The sequence below is a fragment of the Abrus precatorius genome, unplaced genomic scaffold (genome assembly GCF_003935025.1).
Source record: "Abrus precatorius isolate BTA unplaced genomic scaffold, Abrus_2018 Scaffold8, whole genome shotgun sequence".
Taxonomy (NCBI): domain Eukaryota; kingdom Viridiplantae; phylum Streptophyta; class Magnoliopsida; order Fabales; family Fabaceae; genus Abrus; species Abrus precatorius.
In genome coordinates, this window is record NW_020874428.1 from 31,096,854 (window position 1) to 31,112,799 (window position 15,946).

The window sequence follows — 15,946 nt, forward strand, 5'->3', positions numbered from 1 at the left end:
CATCCAGGTAATTGAAAATCAGTCACTACCCCTGCTCAATATTTCCTGAAAACAACTAATGAAGCTCAAAATGGGAATATTAACAGAAGTTTTAGGTGTTGTTACTAAAGGTTTTGGTAAATTAATCAAATTGTTTAGTTGAATGCAGGTAGAATATACGTTAATAAAGAATGGTCAATGGGAATAGTTTGACTACAATTGCGAGGGCATAGATCATGAAAGTTAGACACTAGTTATGCTCTGCTTTTAAGGTCATAGCCAACGTCATAAATGGCCAGTAAAATAAACAAGATGAATTGAATCCTAAAACTGGTTATTAAACAAAAGTAATCGTCTGAAGTAGGATCCACAATGACATTCATACAAATACAATCTTAGCTTTTGCATTTCAGCCTATAAATATAGTATGTCAAAAAGCTTCACATTTTAGAAATGATTCCGAGTGAATAAAAGGTAATAATATCTCCTCTTTGATCTTCCCAAACATGGGTCTAAACACAATAATTCTGCCTGGTATTTCAATAAGAATAAGCTTTCTTTGTTTAAAAAATAATTTAGAATATTTTATAATTAAAAGTTCCCAGTGTTTAAATAATAAATGAACTCCAGGTTTGCAATAGCAAGTTGAACCCATAGTACCTGTCCTTGAGCTTTATACTCATCATATAGTTGAAGCAAATTATCACCACCTATAACACGAGGCAATCTCCTCCGGAGAAGTTGTTCATCAGAGGTTATAGCAGATGCAATTTTCATTCTCATAGCATTAGCACCTTCGGTTGTTTTTGACAGAAGATCCAGAACTCCACTCACTGGTTGTGCAGCTGCACCAATTATTCCCTTCCCAACACCCTGAACAAAACCCTCAACACCAGAAGATTTTGCTCCTTCAAGAGGCTTTGTTAAAATGCCAGTCACCCCTCTGAATAAACCTTTAGCTAATGCTCCACCTCCCTCTCTTATAACATCACCAAAATCCTCCACACCTTTGTTTTCCTGTCACAAAGTTATAGTAAGCATAAGTATTAGCATCCTTTCAAACCAGGACATCACATAGTAATAATCAACAATAACAACCATGCCTTATTTCACCAAGTGAGGCTACATGAATCACACAATGTCAATAAACTCAACCAAAGTCTCAAAAATATTATTAATCAATATATCTTTTTTAATAACTTTTTCTAAGATTCTTCTGGATCTCCCTTTACCCCATCTTACTAGATTAGAAGTTATGTTATTTACTTTCCTCATTGATGTCTAATATTATTATTATAATTAAAAATATTTTTAATTATAATAATAATATTAGACATCAATGAGGAAAGTAAAATAATAAGCTTCTCAAAATAATATTAAGAAACATTATTTTTCAAAGGAAGCACTTGGTTCTCTATATAAATTTTTTTTAAACAAGATAGAATTATATCATATTCACCTTCTCAAACCAATATACCTACTAAGTTTTATATTTATTCTATGATAATGAGCCTTATTAAAAAAATAAATAAAAAATCATATTTTTAACATTTTATATTATATTTTATGTTTAGTTTTTTAGAAGTGAAAAAATGAAAAAATTTCAATAATACAAGTGTGTTTGAGTCGACAAAGAATATATATCTCTCTCTATATATATATATATTTATTTATTTATTTAAATTAGATATCTAATAAGGAGTGTTCATCACATGTCAAATAAGTGTCCGACACTGTGGCACTTCAAACAAAAAAGGTGTCCCTGCTTCATATATGCATTGGGATTTTTTTTGTTTTCTTTCAACATGATCAAAATAGCTCAATGCGCTTTAATGCAGGGTGATGATTCTAAAATAACAGAATCATTACAAAACCATTGCTTAACAAATTAAGCTTTTTGGTCAAATTGGTTCTTTCACACTCCTATTCACATATACCGTGGCACACACCCTACAAGAATCTTAGAAGCATAGATACGATATGGGACACAAACATACAAAATTAATAGAAAATAAAAGTTTAAATCACAAGAGAGTTTGTGTTTCAAAAATGGGTATGAGTAATTTATAGACAATAGAAATTCTTGATGTCAATCAATTTGCTTTCAAGGGCTTTCATGATGCAGGATCATAATAATCAAACCACAATTGATATGCATGAACATTAGAGTTTATTTTAGTATGTAAAGAATAGTTATCAATGGGGCTACCATAAACAGCCATATGGTAGCCCCAGTGATGTAAAATGCATGTAAAGAATAGTTGCCATATTGCAGTCAACATGTTTTACAACAATCTCAGATTTAAAGCATGAGAATTATGGAAATAATTGCACAGAACATCCAATACAGACCTGTCTCTGTCGACTTTGAATGAACTTTTTATCCATAGACAATGCAGCTACACCTTTACTCATGTGTCCAAGTGCACTACTTGCATTGCCCAATATATCAACACCTGAGAGCAGCTGAAGTGGTTGGCCTAGAAGGTCCTTCCGGATATTTGAGATAGCCATGCTAATCATAGAGCTCTGCCTCATGCATACGTTCTCATTAAACCTCTGGTTTATCCTGACCTGGTTCACAAACACATTTACTATTAGCATTATTTGACTATATTCTCCAAATCCTATAACTAAGTAAACAAAAAAGCATTTCATCTCAAACTTTGTCATGTCAAGGATCCTCAGCATTTATAGATATATCTGATGCCAAATAACAGAGAAGATACCATTGGGTGTAGGAAATTGAGATTATTTCATAATTACTTAAATACAATTAGAAAATAGGATATAACTCATTTTCAAAAGCTAGCTTAAGAGAGGAAGATGTCCAACCCTTATAAGGAGTATCTTTGCCACATTACTAGTCAATGTTGGACATCTTAACACCACTCATGACTGAGACCAGACATCTAATGCATGAAATTTGCAAGATTAGACATTTACAAATAGTTAAGCATTAAGTCTGAATAGACTTTAAATACTATATTAGAAAATAGGGTCTAACTAATTCTTAAATACTAGCTTAAGAGAAGAGGATTGCCCAAGACTTTTAAGGAATATCTTGACAATATTCCTAATCAACACGAGACATATTAACAAACACTTTTACATCTATGCTTCATTCATTTGTCTTAACTTCTCTTTACATGTACAAACAGGATAATAATTTAAGATCCTAGTATTCAGTTATCATTCTTATTGAATATCACTTTATGAAACTTACAAAATATACCCTAGTTTGAAAACAAATGAAATATGAGGCTGACTACTTTCCTTCAACAAGAAACTACAAGATATTTTTTACGAGTGGTTTATTTATCAAGGTAACTTACATAAAGAATATTAAAATACTTACAGGCATATTTTCCGTGTTACCCAATGCAGTCATTAAGGATGCCCAGAACCCAAGCACACCCCGCGGTCTTTGACTTGGTGACATAGCCATTGATACTTTGAATCGAACCTCCGAAATATTAAGGACACTGTAAATCAATGTAATGTCATATACAGTTTCAATTGACCTTACACAGATAATCATGCATGTTCATGAGAGTCTTACATACCCAATTTGAATAATTGGATCAACTGATGCAGCTGTTGTTTGAGAATCATGTAGCCTACCGAGCTTCACCTGCTGGATCATTTCATGAAGGCGCCAAATAATAGGTTCATGAATGTTTATGAGAATGGCAGCAGAACTTTCGGGTCCCTGCTTGCAAGAAAACAGTCATAAAACAAACCTGTCTCAATTCGTAAATAAGTCAAATATTGATATATATTTTTTGAATAGTAAATACTCCTTTCGGTCTTTTTTTTATAAGGAACATAAGACTAAATCACTAAGACTAAGCAACGTAATTAAATTAGTTATATTTTTCATTAATATAAATTTTATTCCAAAAATACCTATGATATTAATGTAGTTGGTGTAGTCACTATTTCATAAATATACATTTAACATAAAAGGATATAAATGAAATTTAGCAATTAATACATCTTAAATTTATCCTATGTTTCGTATAATTAAGACAAAAAAAATACTCTATTTTGTTCTTTATAAAAAGGACTAGAGAAAGTATAATATAAAGGTGAAGCTCACATGAAGGCCAATATATGGATAAACACAAAGATCCAATGATCCATTTGACTGCATTGTAATGGAACATTTCAGGATATAGTCAGTTTCTGATACAACTTTCTGTGGCCTGAAGACAACTGGCATTGGAGTTAACGGCAGTTGGTTGTCCACTTGGAGCCCACTCATTCTGAGTTTGAATCTGGAACAAGATTGAAATTGTATTTCCAAAATCAAATGAGACATAACGGGATAACCAGACAAGAAAATCTTACAATGTTGATTTAAATCTTCTACATAAGTGGCAATTTATATTGGTTGACTAGATACTGAGGTTTGAACTGTATTTTTAGTAGGAAATTTGGTAAAATAACTAATGAAAGATAAATAACCATCTTCCAAGTTCTAGCCAAATTCAAAGATACAGCTGCTAACTAAATGCAAATCTTACCGACTAATTCCAGAGCCTAAACCAGTTGAATATGCCAGAACAAGATTCTGAATTGACAGATACAAAATTTCTTCAGGTGTATGATCAATAATGGATATCCCAAGCTCAGCAAGATCAAAATTAATGTGAAATTCACAATCTGTAATTGACATTAGTTGTTGCATTTGAGAATCATTCATTGATGAATAATGTCTTCTGCTCAGAACTCCTATAGGTTCATTATCCGGCATCCAATCACTGATCTTGACAACATTGGTTTTTTCTTCTTTTACAATAGTAACACGCAAGGCTCTGGTTGGTCCATCTGCTACTTGGACAGGTTGGTGATCAGAAATTTCATCAATGTCATACTTAAGTGATTTCATTGGGTCAGTTCCATCTACCAAGAGTTCCAATAAACGTCTTCTACCAAGATCTTCCCACAGAAATGAAGCTGCAGAATTTGGAAGTAGCAGCTGCCAGGAATCACTGATACCATCAACTTGACGGAAGCGAATGGGCAAGAACATGGAGCGATTTTCAATCCTGTAAAGAAATGTACTTATAAAACAGGAAAAAGTCCAACAACACACCAAATGGTAATACTGATGGAACAATAAATGAACAGTTCATCAAATTTTAGTCCTGACTTTTAACCAAATCAAGATTGTATAAGTAGATGAAGTAATGGGGAATGATGTATGCTGCAAATGTTTCTAAAAAAGGAACAGATTACACTTTAATCTTGCATAAGTTGACTCAAAGCCCAAGGAAATAATTTACTCAAATATTTCAAGTAACATACAGGGATACAAGTGAATTCCTATTTTTCCCTTCCACAATGTTGGAAAGGAAAAATAGATATTATGATAGTTCATAGAGGAGAAAATAAGAGAATAATAACCTGTAAGGACTTGATAGTGAATCTGGACGAAAAATGACTTCAAAGCGTGATTTCTTGGCACCACTTCTTACTGCTACCCTTAAATACATTGTTTCATCTCCAACATCATTTTTCAAGCTAATACGCATTACACCCTCATAGCTTACACTAAATGGGGTACTCCATTTGTAGCCATCAGTACGCAACTGAATGAACATTCCTTTATAAGATATAGAAAGCAATCCAAAATGCAAGTCAAATATTTTGAAAATTAATATAACAGACCTTCAGAAGTTCAACTTTGGCTGATGACTGCCAACCAAAAGGTTTTGGAGGATCAGTGGGATGAATCCATACAGCTGACTGAGTATCACATTGCTGCAGGCATAGACTACATCCAACCCTATTAATAAACATTGTGTGTGGCTGAAAATGAACCACCTGTACATTAAATAGCTTGACTATTAGGCCCTTATATTGAGGGTATCGTATGGGGCTGATCTTGAACCAAAAGATATGCAAAATCCATTCATAATAGATATTCCAAAACCACCAAAGGAGATAAATGAAACAATTATTTACTGAAAGCTGATAGATGCATAGCTTCAGTTATTATAATATCATATAATGTTGATCACTGGTCGACAGTTAACTAGCTAGTCATTAGATGTTAGTAGTTAGTTAACTCTGCTAGTAGTTGACAGCTGTTAACATTCTGTTAACAGTAACTTCACCAGTAACAGAATAAACAGCTTGCTGAGCAGGGCAATGTACTCTATAAACAGGAGTACAAAACTATTGTACTCACATGATTGATGAAATAAGATCAAAATCATTGAGATTATCTAAATCTTTCTCTCTTCCCTATCATCTTTCACTTTCTGTTCTATTCTCAGAAATGTGAACTTCTATTAAGTAGTAGTATAGACTATAGACACTCCCACCTTTGTTCTATCTGAAGTCATGTTCAACAATGCTGAAAGCTTGTAGTAAGATCCATCAGAATTGAAAGCCTTGACATCACTACGTTCCTGCAAGAGTTTCAATTAACATTATATACCATGGCACAAACTCGAGGGAATACTAATGCATTGGCAAAATGATAGAGCAGTTGGTTGGTTCATTTATCAAGTACACCTTGTTTTCCAGTTCAAGCAGAGAAATCCCAGGGCTGTAAACTTCAGAAGACTGCATTGAAACAGAAATGCCCAGCCTAGGTGACAAGTATGTATCTTTTGGAGATTGAAACACTGTAGCTCCACTACGGCCAGAATAATCTTGTGGAGAAAGCATGCTGGGAAATGGACTATTGTCTTCAATTATCTCAAGTACTTGGATGTTTCTCCTTGAACTAGAATGCCTTCTATCCAAAGAGCTTATGGGATTTTTCAACGCAGTCTTGGCAGACTTAACCCTAGACAGTAGGGCAGAATCTGTCTCTGCTTTTTCTGAAGGTTCCACTTCCACCATGCGGTATGCCAAAGCTAGAGAAGAATCGTTAACAATCCAATAAGGGACAAAAAGTCTCAATGTTTTTGGGGCAGCACTTGTCCCGCCCATATCATGTTCAATGCTCACTCGTAATTTCCTGCAAATGATAATGGAGATGATCAATGCAAAAATAAAGATTAAGCTAATAAAACAAAAAGAAAATTATCAATGTTATGTAACAAATAGTCTATGTTAAAAAGAAATGCTTATAATTTTGCACCATTATATAACCCAACGGAACTGAATTTGCATGAAAAAACAATGGACAATTAGACTCAAAATTAGCACAAGTATATCCTTCCCATGTCTATCTTTCTGACTGACAAATAAGCACATAATATAAACTATAAACTGGAAAATACAATTCAAGTTAATGATTTTGCCAATGAGAAAAAATGGTAAAATAATGTGACATGCCAGAGCTAGAGGAGAAAAACAAAAATTCAAGTTTTTGTTTTTATTGCAGAAGAATAAAACAGATGTAATAAATTATAGTGATAGTGCTTTGACATATGATAAATAACCATTAAATGGACACATTTTAAAAAAATTACATCTCAAACAGACAGCAAAAATACTTTACCTCTAAGAACAAAATTGGAAAAGAATGTACAAGATTATGTAACGGCACAAATGCAACAAGACGCTTAAAAAGGAAATTTATGTGATTACTCTTTTACTAAAACATATTACAAACCTTCTACTTTGCCGGTGAATCATCCAGAAAGATGAGACATGGTTCGAGAAAGATGGATCCAGTACAAGAATAGGGTCCTGAGCAAAGGAATCAAGGAAAGAAGATGAAGGAGCATCAACTACATAGCAAAACACTAACAACTTTGAAAATTAATCTTAAATATACATAAAATAGGTGTGAAGCTAGATTAGTTATTACCTTTTCCATGACCCAACCGCCCTGCACAAACAAAGTAAGATACAAAGGTTTCTGAATATCAGCTGAATAGATATGTACACTCTGACGGGAAGATATGGTGCCACGATGCCGCTGAATACAATTTCCCTCCTTTGTTTTCTCTGAGATAGAAAATTCAGCAGGACAAGGAAGCCGGTTCTCCAATTTCATAGGAGAGTTAATACATATTCTCCAATCATATACAGGTACATTTAATTCAGTATTAAGAACTGAGGCATCAGTACCCACACTAAACCATAGTTGTTTACTTCCGCTACTAGGATTACAGCACAGGAGTATATCCTTTTTCTCAAGCTCATTTAGCTTCAAAGAGCAATTGGGTGTCACAGAATTTTGTCTAGAACCTGGATCTAATAATTGGTCTTTGCTATATATATAGCTAGAACCAACAACCACAGCATGACCCCATGAGTATGAGGGTTGGGAATTATCAAAGTTAGGTCGAACTTGCAAACATTGGTCAGAGTCCTTGGACATACTTCTCCATGACAGAACAGCAGAAGCCCCAGGCTGCACAGTACTTGCTCCACTCTGCAAGTATTCTATACCTTGCTCAGCAAAAGTTTGTCTAGTACGAATCCAACGCCTTCGACGCACAGCATCAGAGGCTGATTTGGTTGAAGACTTTGAAGAAATAGGAGGCCATCTTAAGCTTTTAATGTCAGGGCCATATGCCCAGCCTTCCCTGTCAACATACTGAGACTTATCTATGGACCAACCTGAAGCCCATTTCCACCCAGGAGGAAGTGGAGGTTCGAAGAAATCCTTTAAAATGATACAAGTGAATAAGGAATATAATTATAATGACAATATCTCAGGTACGGAAGTTAAAGACTGATATAAATATACCAACCTTAGATGAGTATGAGAAATCCTTTGTGCTCCAATGTCCAGGATTATCATGGTGCACACCGAGCGAATTGTTACTCCAACCAGATGATGGTTGATAATACTGATTTTGAAAGACTTCTTCAACTACAGTATTAGCCTTGTTTGCTCCAAGCGAGGATTCACAACCATGAGGTGCAGGCCAGGTTGAAATATTCAAAATAACATCTGTATCATTCACTACAGTAATAAGACCCCTAAAAATTACATTCTTCTTTCCATTTTTCATCACAACTTCCACACCTATATATTCATTCTGTAACAATTTTGGGACCACGGACAGTGGAAGCAATGATCGAATACTCTCCCACTCACCCTCTGGGCCAAGCCCCACCCAAAAACCAATGTCTCTATCACTAATATTCTCACGTTCCATATCTTTTTGAAGGTTGGCAATTCTATTTCTTTCAAAATAAGAAGTTGAAACAAAGAGGCTTCCATCATGCATGCCTTCAACATTGCTCTGTTGAACCTGCAAAAGTGATTGAAGAAAAAGCAAAAAAAGTTCTGGAAATTTAATAATATATCAAATGGATAAATCCTGTTAAAATGATGTAAAATATAGTAACTGACCAATCTACTAAGTGGATGTGATCTAATATTTTGAACATCATGTGGTTGATGGAACATTCTCACGGAAGCAACCTTCTTTAGAATATTTGTACCGTGTCCAACGGAAAAAGAAAGTGCACCAACAACTTCCCCTGCATGATGGATATACAAAGTTTTAATGAAAAAGCAGCAAAATCAATCTGAGTCGGAAGCAAATATAAACTCCAATACAAAAATAATAAATGATATTAGAGTATCTGTGTACCATTCAGCATTCTAGAAGCTGTTAGTTTACCAACTAGTCTATTTTGTTAAAAGTTAGTTAGTCTTAACAGATTAGTTTCTTTTAGTCTGTTCCTATAAATACATCAGATGTATCTCTTTAATTCAATTAATATAATAAAATCTTTCTACTGTATTCTCTCTATTTCTCTCCAATATCTCAGATTCGCTCTCTCTCTCTTTTGCTCGTTGAAATCTGACAAATGAAAATTAATGATTGGATGAGAACATATTTAATGGGCAAGTGTGATTCAATTAATCAGAGGGACTGAACCTGTAGCATTAGACTTTCAATAAACAAAGTCTCAATGAACATGATATCCAAGCATACGTATAGTCCCACTGAACAAATCATCCAAGAATTACCTTTTCCAGCTTTTGCAGCAAGATTTGTAACCTCTATTTCCAACTTAGCAGGGGCCTGTAATAAATTTTTCAATGTAACAGTAAATGCAGTAAACTCCAAGTATGCAAAGAATCTTAGATTAATGCAGTAATGTGTGTATATATGTGGGAGAAACTTTTGATCAAACAACAATTTCATATTAATACTAAAAAAAATTGAGGTCTAAATTATTCTATCAAATATACACACAATCTTGCAAGCAAGAGCAAATTAAAAAGACTGCAGAACATAAAACAGCCATGAAGATATACAAAATAAGTGTTGCCTCAGAAAAATGACATTTCTAAGTAATGGCATTATTTTTTGATAGGCCAGAGTTTCAGTACAAGATGTTTCTAAAATTCAGTTAATGGGCACACAAGTGTGTGATGCAATACCTTTCGGGGAACTTCAAAAATGAAAAGTTCATTCCACTTTACTTGGCCTTCAACATGATCATTAATTCTTGATACAACAGGCTTCACACACTTTGTTCTTGCACTCTGGGGAAAAAGCTTTTGCTGCTCTGATGCTTGGCTGTCAACAACGAGACGCAAAGCACAGAAGAAGTTATGGCTGTTACCATCATCAACGATAGGTAAGCCCTACAAAATTTGAAATGAATCAGTTTCAATGTTCTGGGTGGGAAGGAAAACCAGGAAGGAGATTGGAATTATGTATAAACCATGTCAACACATTATAACCTTGGCTTCAAGTATCTGTACAGCAACATAATAGCGTGCTTCCCTAGACTCATCTGCAACATTTAACTGATTTGAAAACCTTGGAGGTGGAATCCACACAGAAGCACAATCGCCGTGCTGTAGCTTGTCAACTGCGTCTAAATCATGCTCAACTTTTTTGACAAAAATATCACACCCAAGTTTATTTTCAACTATCACAGTCTGCAAGTCATCCTCATCTAGTGCAGAAAAAGTTGTGTCTTCTTCTTTGCCTTGGAGATCACCAACCTCCTGCAAACCCAAACAGTTTGTAAGACTCTTAAAAGTGAGGAGCTTTAAAGGATAAATGGATAAAGGCTTGTGATTTTGACCGCATTTAGTTTGGATGCTTTCTGTTCAAGCTCTAACTGTTGTCTCCATGAAAGAATGCTTCCGACAAAGGATTCAAGATTTGCAGCACTGACATTTACATTCAAGATGCTGGTAGCAGAAATTCGAACTCGCTTCCCAAGTCCTGATGGTGATTGTAAATTGGTGTCAAAAGTTTCAAACCTGAACAAGTTATAAAGTAAACACCTAATTAATGGCATATTCTCAACAGGACTGGCTCATGACTAAAAATCAAAACAAGATACTGGACCATCAGTATAAATTTGTGAATATTGTACCAAAATGTAAATATTTACTTGAATATTCCATCGAATGGTTCCACAAGGGGTTCCCATGCCTCTAATTGAGCATTGAAGGTTGATGCAACAATTGAAGAAATCAGTACTGCATTCATCCCATCTAGTCCCCCATGGGTTGCAAGCTTAATGTTGGTAATTGTAGTGTCAAATAGGGGTCTCATCTGAAAGGATAGTTGAATTCAACGTTGAAATAACTCAATTAATATTTCTATATTAAAAGCATTTATTGTTGGTGTGGAATTCAGAAAAAAATGGCAACTATCTTCATATTTCATAATAGGTATAGAAAACAAACCATTCCACATAAGCTGTCCAAAATCGTTAAGGAAAAGTATCGCAGCTTTAGCTCAGCATTTATGTTTTCCCGAGTCTTTGGCTTTATGGAATCACCTATTACGTACGCCAAACGGCTTGATGGCTTTTTAAGGTCAGAACGAGCTAGAAAAGTGCATGCCTGCACATGTATAGAATGATAAATAAACTTTATTTTTTAGGGGGGGGGGGGAGTTTAAAATATGCAACAGCTATAAGCTTTTCAAAGGCATGTGGATCAAATTAACCTGCACCTAGCTACAAGCATAACAAAGAAACTTATGTAGATCGTGCATAAGAACCTATATTTGTTTCACCTTTAGAAACCATTAATACAGAGTATTTTAAAGTGAGTTAAGTGACAGTTATAGTTAACCTGATTTTCTACTTTCCATATGCTCCAACATTGAGGAGCCCTTGAACTTGAAGATCTTGAAAGAGGAACTTCATGAATGTTTGCTTGGCTAACAAGATCCATCCTTGGGCAGCAGAACAGATCTGCACGTGGTGATTCATCTGTTCTAGAGACAACACATCCTAGAGAAACATACCCAGGAGGAGCTATTGGATACCAGAAGAAAACTTCATCAATCCCTTTCGCTACAATATGGGAAACTTTGGTAAATTGAACCGGTTTTGAAGAGATATCAGGACTGTCATTCTTGAATATTATTCCTAGAGCAGGAGGTTCTAGGCTGAAAGACAGGGAAAGAGACAAAATATTAGTCCCAACATTCAGTTGAAGTAAACAAATATAAAAAATGAAAAATTTTAAACAACGTCTAAAAAGTAACAGGTCTAACCCTTCAGTAATACAGTCACCCAAGACAGCATAACCACGACGTGCAATAGGTCGCCAAATAGAGACGGGACGACGGAGGTCACTACCTTTGTCCCACCAAATCCTTTCAAAATTTGGTGTAGACATATAGCAGTTAGTTGCTTTTGAAATGGACTTGAGAATATCCCATCCAGATGAATTTGTGCTTTTGCTTGTCTGCTGATTCTTATTTTCATGATCAGAATTGTAATCTGATACTGGCCCTATCAGAGGAGCTCGATTTGAATTCCAGACAAGCAGATGATTTAAGTCATAGCATCTGTCTTTGAGAGGGCAACCAGTTGAAGAATGTGCAAAAAATGAGCCCATAGCATTATCAAGGCGCCATATGCTAAAGCCAGAGGTAAAGTGATTATTTGATGTGATATTAAATATACAGTCTGTATATTTTGCTGATGTTACCAGATCAGAACGTAAGCAATGAACAACATGATTTGGAGGTGGTTGGTTCCCAACATGGACAACACAACCTAGAGCTATGTACCCTGGGGGTGCAATGGGCATCCAAAGAGAACAATCACTGTCAGCAACAGAATGGTCTTCACATGCACCATGTCCTTGAATATTGCGGAATGACCCAATTAGATGGAAATCAACTGGCTTCCTTACACGGCCATATGCATTACTTACTGCCATTACTGCCTGTGAAGGAGGAACTGGCCTGAAAAGACATCAGAATATAAAATTAACAAAGCAAGGATTTTAAATAATTTAGAATGCATCATATCAGGAACATGAAAGAAAAAATCAAAATTTCCAGCAAATTCACAAGCAAAATAAGTAAACATCATATCACGTTTAATGTAAAATGCAGATGGAACAACTATATTACCTGTTCATTTCTAAAATTGTTTTTGTCAATGCACATTAATCTAGTTATGAGCTAACTTGCAACAAGTGCAGAAGTTACAGAATGTTTCTCTCATTTACTGTATCTCATTCTAAGTTTTCCTTCATGATAAAGGCACCAAACTTAGTTGAAAATTTACACACTTTTAAACACCAGACGACTCAAAAATGTTTAGAGGGGTTCCTTCAAGTTTTCCAAGAAAGTTAGGAATGTTAGATTCTGATGTCTAGTATGAGTATTCATAGAAGCCTTCCTAGGAAACTAACTTCCCTATAATCTATTTTTAAATTAAGTACCCTAACAAAATAATTCCTATGGGAGGGGTGGGAATCCAAGCTTTCAATGAAGGTCATAAAGTTTTAGCCATAATTACGATAATATTCCCAAGAATCTTTCAAGCACACCAAAAAATAGAGAAGGGACGAGAGAGGATTCAACATACCAAATGCTCCCTTGGCATTTTTTTATACAAATATTGACAGGTTAGAGAAGTGAAGTGATGAGATGATTTGAATGAAATTTTACCACTGAATTAAGACATTGTCTCTTACTAAAGAGCATTTTCTCATCTGTACAGACATTTTTCTTCTCATGAATTTTTACAAAGGAAAGAAAGTATAACAGTAGGACAAGCCATTGTCTTAAATGATAATTGATGGCATTTTTCCTGATCTGGTTTCAAAGTTGACCAACCTGAATACTCTTAATTCTTAAAGTGGATTTTATAGGGAATGATCAAGAAAGTGAATTATAGAAGATTAGAATGCAAAACAACGTATATCTGGGGAAAAAAAAGTATATATACCTTGATGTCACACAATCTCCTAATACAGCATAATTTGCAGGAGCTCGAGGTCTCCAAAACGTAATATTGTTGTTGGGACCAGTCTCTGCAAAAATAGTTCATTATAAGTACCTATTCTCAGTTATATATGGTACACAACATATATGCCAATTCGAAAAATTGAATACATAAAAGTAAAAAAGTATTTCAACAGGAAATTCCACTGAATAAGGAATAAACCTTTTTCAGACACCCATATTCGGTCATAGTTGGTACATTGAACAAGAGGAATTGCATTTCCAAAATTTAATGCATCAGATGCCTGACTTTGCAGATTCAGTACAAGAGACACAGCACTAAGTGAAAGATGTACACAGATGTCCGTTGATAGCAAAGATATATTTGTTTTGTCTTTAACAGAAGTATATCCCCCTGATATATCCACTGGATCTAGAATGATAAGACCAGAACCAGCCTCAACAGTAAAATCCTTCACCAGGGCTCTAATCCAAGTGTCTTTTTCCTTAGAAGCATACCTACTCAAATAGACAAAAGAGCTACAGATCAAATGCTAGTTTAATCCATTTTTTTTAAAGAATGCGTTAAATAAAAGCGGAGAAATTGAACAATAAATTTGTCTGACAAAATTAGGAGAAATATTAATTGGGAATTCTTGGCAAAAATAATTCCAAATGAGGAACAATTAACTAAACAAGTAGTTCACAATGTCCAAAGAGTGCTTATTGGTTAATGGTCCAACCATGTTTTAATGGCAAAGCTAGACACTTTGTTCCAAAACTGAATATTTCTACCAAAAATTTCAAACCATAATTCTCCAAGAAAATTTAGATACCATTTAGTTTGAGAAAACATTTTCTATTTTCAATTTAATTACAAAAATGCGACATTATTTTCATTTTATTTCCTATGTCCAAATATTTTGTTTAAGAAACAGTAAAAAAAACAACAAAAAAAGTTATTTTTGCTATTTTTTACTCAAATATTTGAAAACAAAAGAAAAAGGAAAACAAAGTGTCATTGTTTTCACTGTTTCTTATACAAAGTCTTTGAAAGCAAGAAATAAAATTGAAAACAGTTTGCATTTTTGTAATTAAACATGAAAATAGAAAATGAAAACACAATATTTTCTCAAACCAAACAGGCCAAACCAAATAGGCCTCTTAATGCTTTCTCCAAAGATATCTCACATGAAACTCAGGTCCAACTTTGCACGGATAAGCTTCTCGCCAAAAGACGAATCATCGAGAAATGATTTAGTACCATCATAGAATGTGAACTCGGAAGAAACAACCTAAAATAAAAATACAATAGCCATCAAACAGCATAGGCAAAAATGAAAGGTGTCAGTAGTTTTTTGATCAACAAGGTTAAAATTCAAAAATTTTATATAAATATCATAATTATTATTGATGATTTTGTTCTTGATACTTTAGCACTTTTTGATATAGATGCTGATTCAAATTGCATTTTAGAAGAATTAATTCCTACTAAATATTTTAAAAAAATCTCTAAAAAACTCAGCACTGTGAGTGGTTCGATGTTTAAAATTTAATTATAAAGTATCTAAAGCTATCATTAAAAATTAAGGTTTTAAAGTAGAAATAAACTTTTTACTCATCAAGAATTTAAAAAATGAAGTAATTTTAGGAACACTTTTTATTAAAACTCTTTTTCCGCTTCAAATTTCAAAAGACAAAATTTCAACTTACCTCTTAAGTAAGCAGATAACATTCAAATTTTCTAACAAACCTTTTACTAGAAATATCAATTTTATTCAAAATAAAATTAAGAAAATTAATTTTTTGAAAGAAAAAGTTTCTTTTGCTAACATTGATAAATCGCTAAAGAATCCGCCACTTCATAA

The 15,946-nt window shown here is 34.1% G+C and overlaps 1 protein-coding gene across 5 annotated transcripts in view; it reads right to left on the bottom strand.

Moving 5' to 3' along the window:
* LOC113846496 overlaps positions 1-15,946 on the bottom strand; it is a 51,226-nt gene that overhangs the window by 1,697 nt on the left and 33,583 nt on the right. For 2 of the 5 annotated variants that reach the window (XM_027474845.1, XM_027474844.1), the window contains exons 36-60: positions 15,270-15,373; positions 14,302-14,597; positions 14,083-14,167; positions 12,390-13,088; positions 11,963-12,281; positions 11,570-11,728; positions 11,272-11,435; positions 10,957-11,137; positions 10,607-10,876; positions 10,301-10,507; positions 9,884-9,938; positions 9,257-9,387; positions 8,813-9,146; positions 7,757-8,319; positions 7,559-7,635; positions 6,508-6,958; positions 6,315-6,401; positions 5,656-5,811; positions 5,392-5,576; positions 4,509-5,033; positions 4,082-4,259; positions 3,546-3,691; positions 3,338-3,464; positions 2,332-2,553; positions 640-996 (exon numbers count right to left, since the gene is read on the bottom strand). In XM_027474845.1, the coding sequence (XP_027330646.1) occupies positions 640-996; positions 2,332-2,553; positions 3,338-3,464; positions 3,546-3,691; positions 4,082-4,259; positions 4,509-5,033; positions 5,392-5,576; positions 5,656-5,811; positions 6,315-6,401; positions 6,508-6,958; positions 7,559-7,635; positions 7,757-8,319; positions 8,813-9,146; positions 9,257-9,387; positions 9,884-9,938; positions 10,301-10,507; positions 10,607-10,876; positions 10,957-11,137; positions 11,272-11,435; positions 11,570-11,728; positions 11,963-12,281; positions 12,390-13,088; positions 14,083-14,167; positions 14,302-14,597; positions 15,270-15,373 (6,078 nt within the window). Of the gene's footprint in view, positions 1-639; positions 997-2,331; positions 2,554-3,337; positions 3,465-3,545; positions 3,692-4,081; positions 4,260-4,508; positions 5,034-5,391; positions 5,577-5,655; positions 5,812-6,314; positions 6,402-6,507; positions 6,959-7,558; positions 7,636-7,756; positions 8,561-8,648; positions 9,156-9,256; positions 9,388-9,883; positions 9,939-10,300; positions 10,508-10,606; positions 10,877-10,956; positions 11,138-11,271; positions 11,436-11,569; positions 11,729-11,962; positions 12,282-12,389; positions 13,089-14,082; positions 14,168-14,301; positions 14,598-15,269; positions 15,374-15,946 lie in introns of those variants that run through there. The other 3 variants (XM_027474846.1, XM_027474843.1, XM_027474847.1) reach the window with 3 other exon arrangements.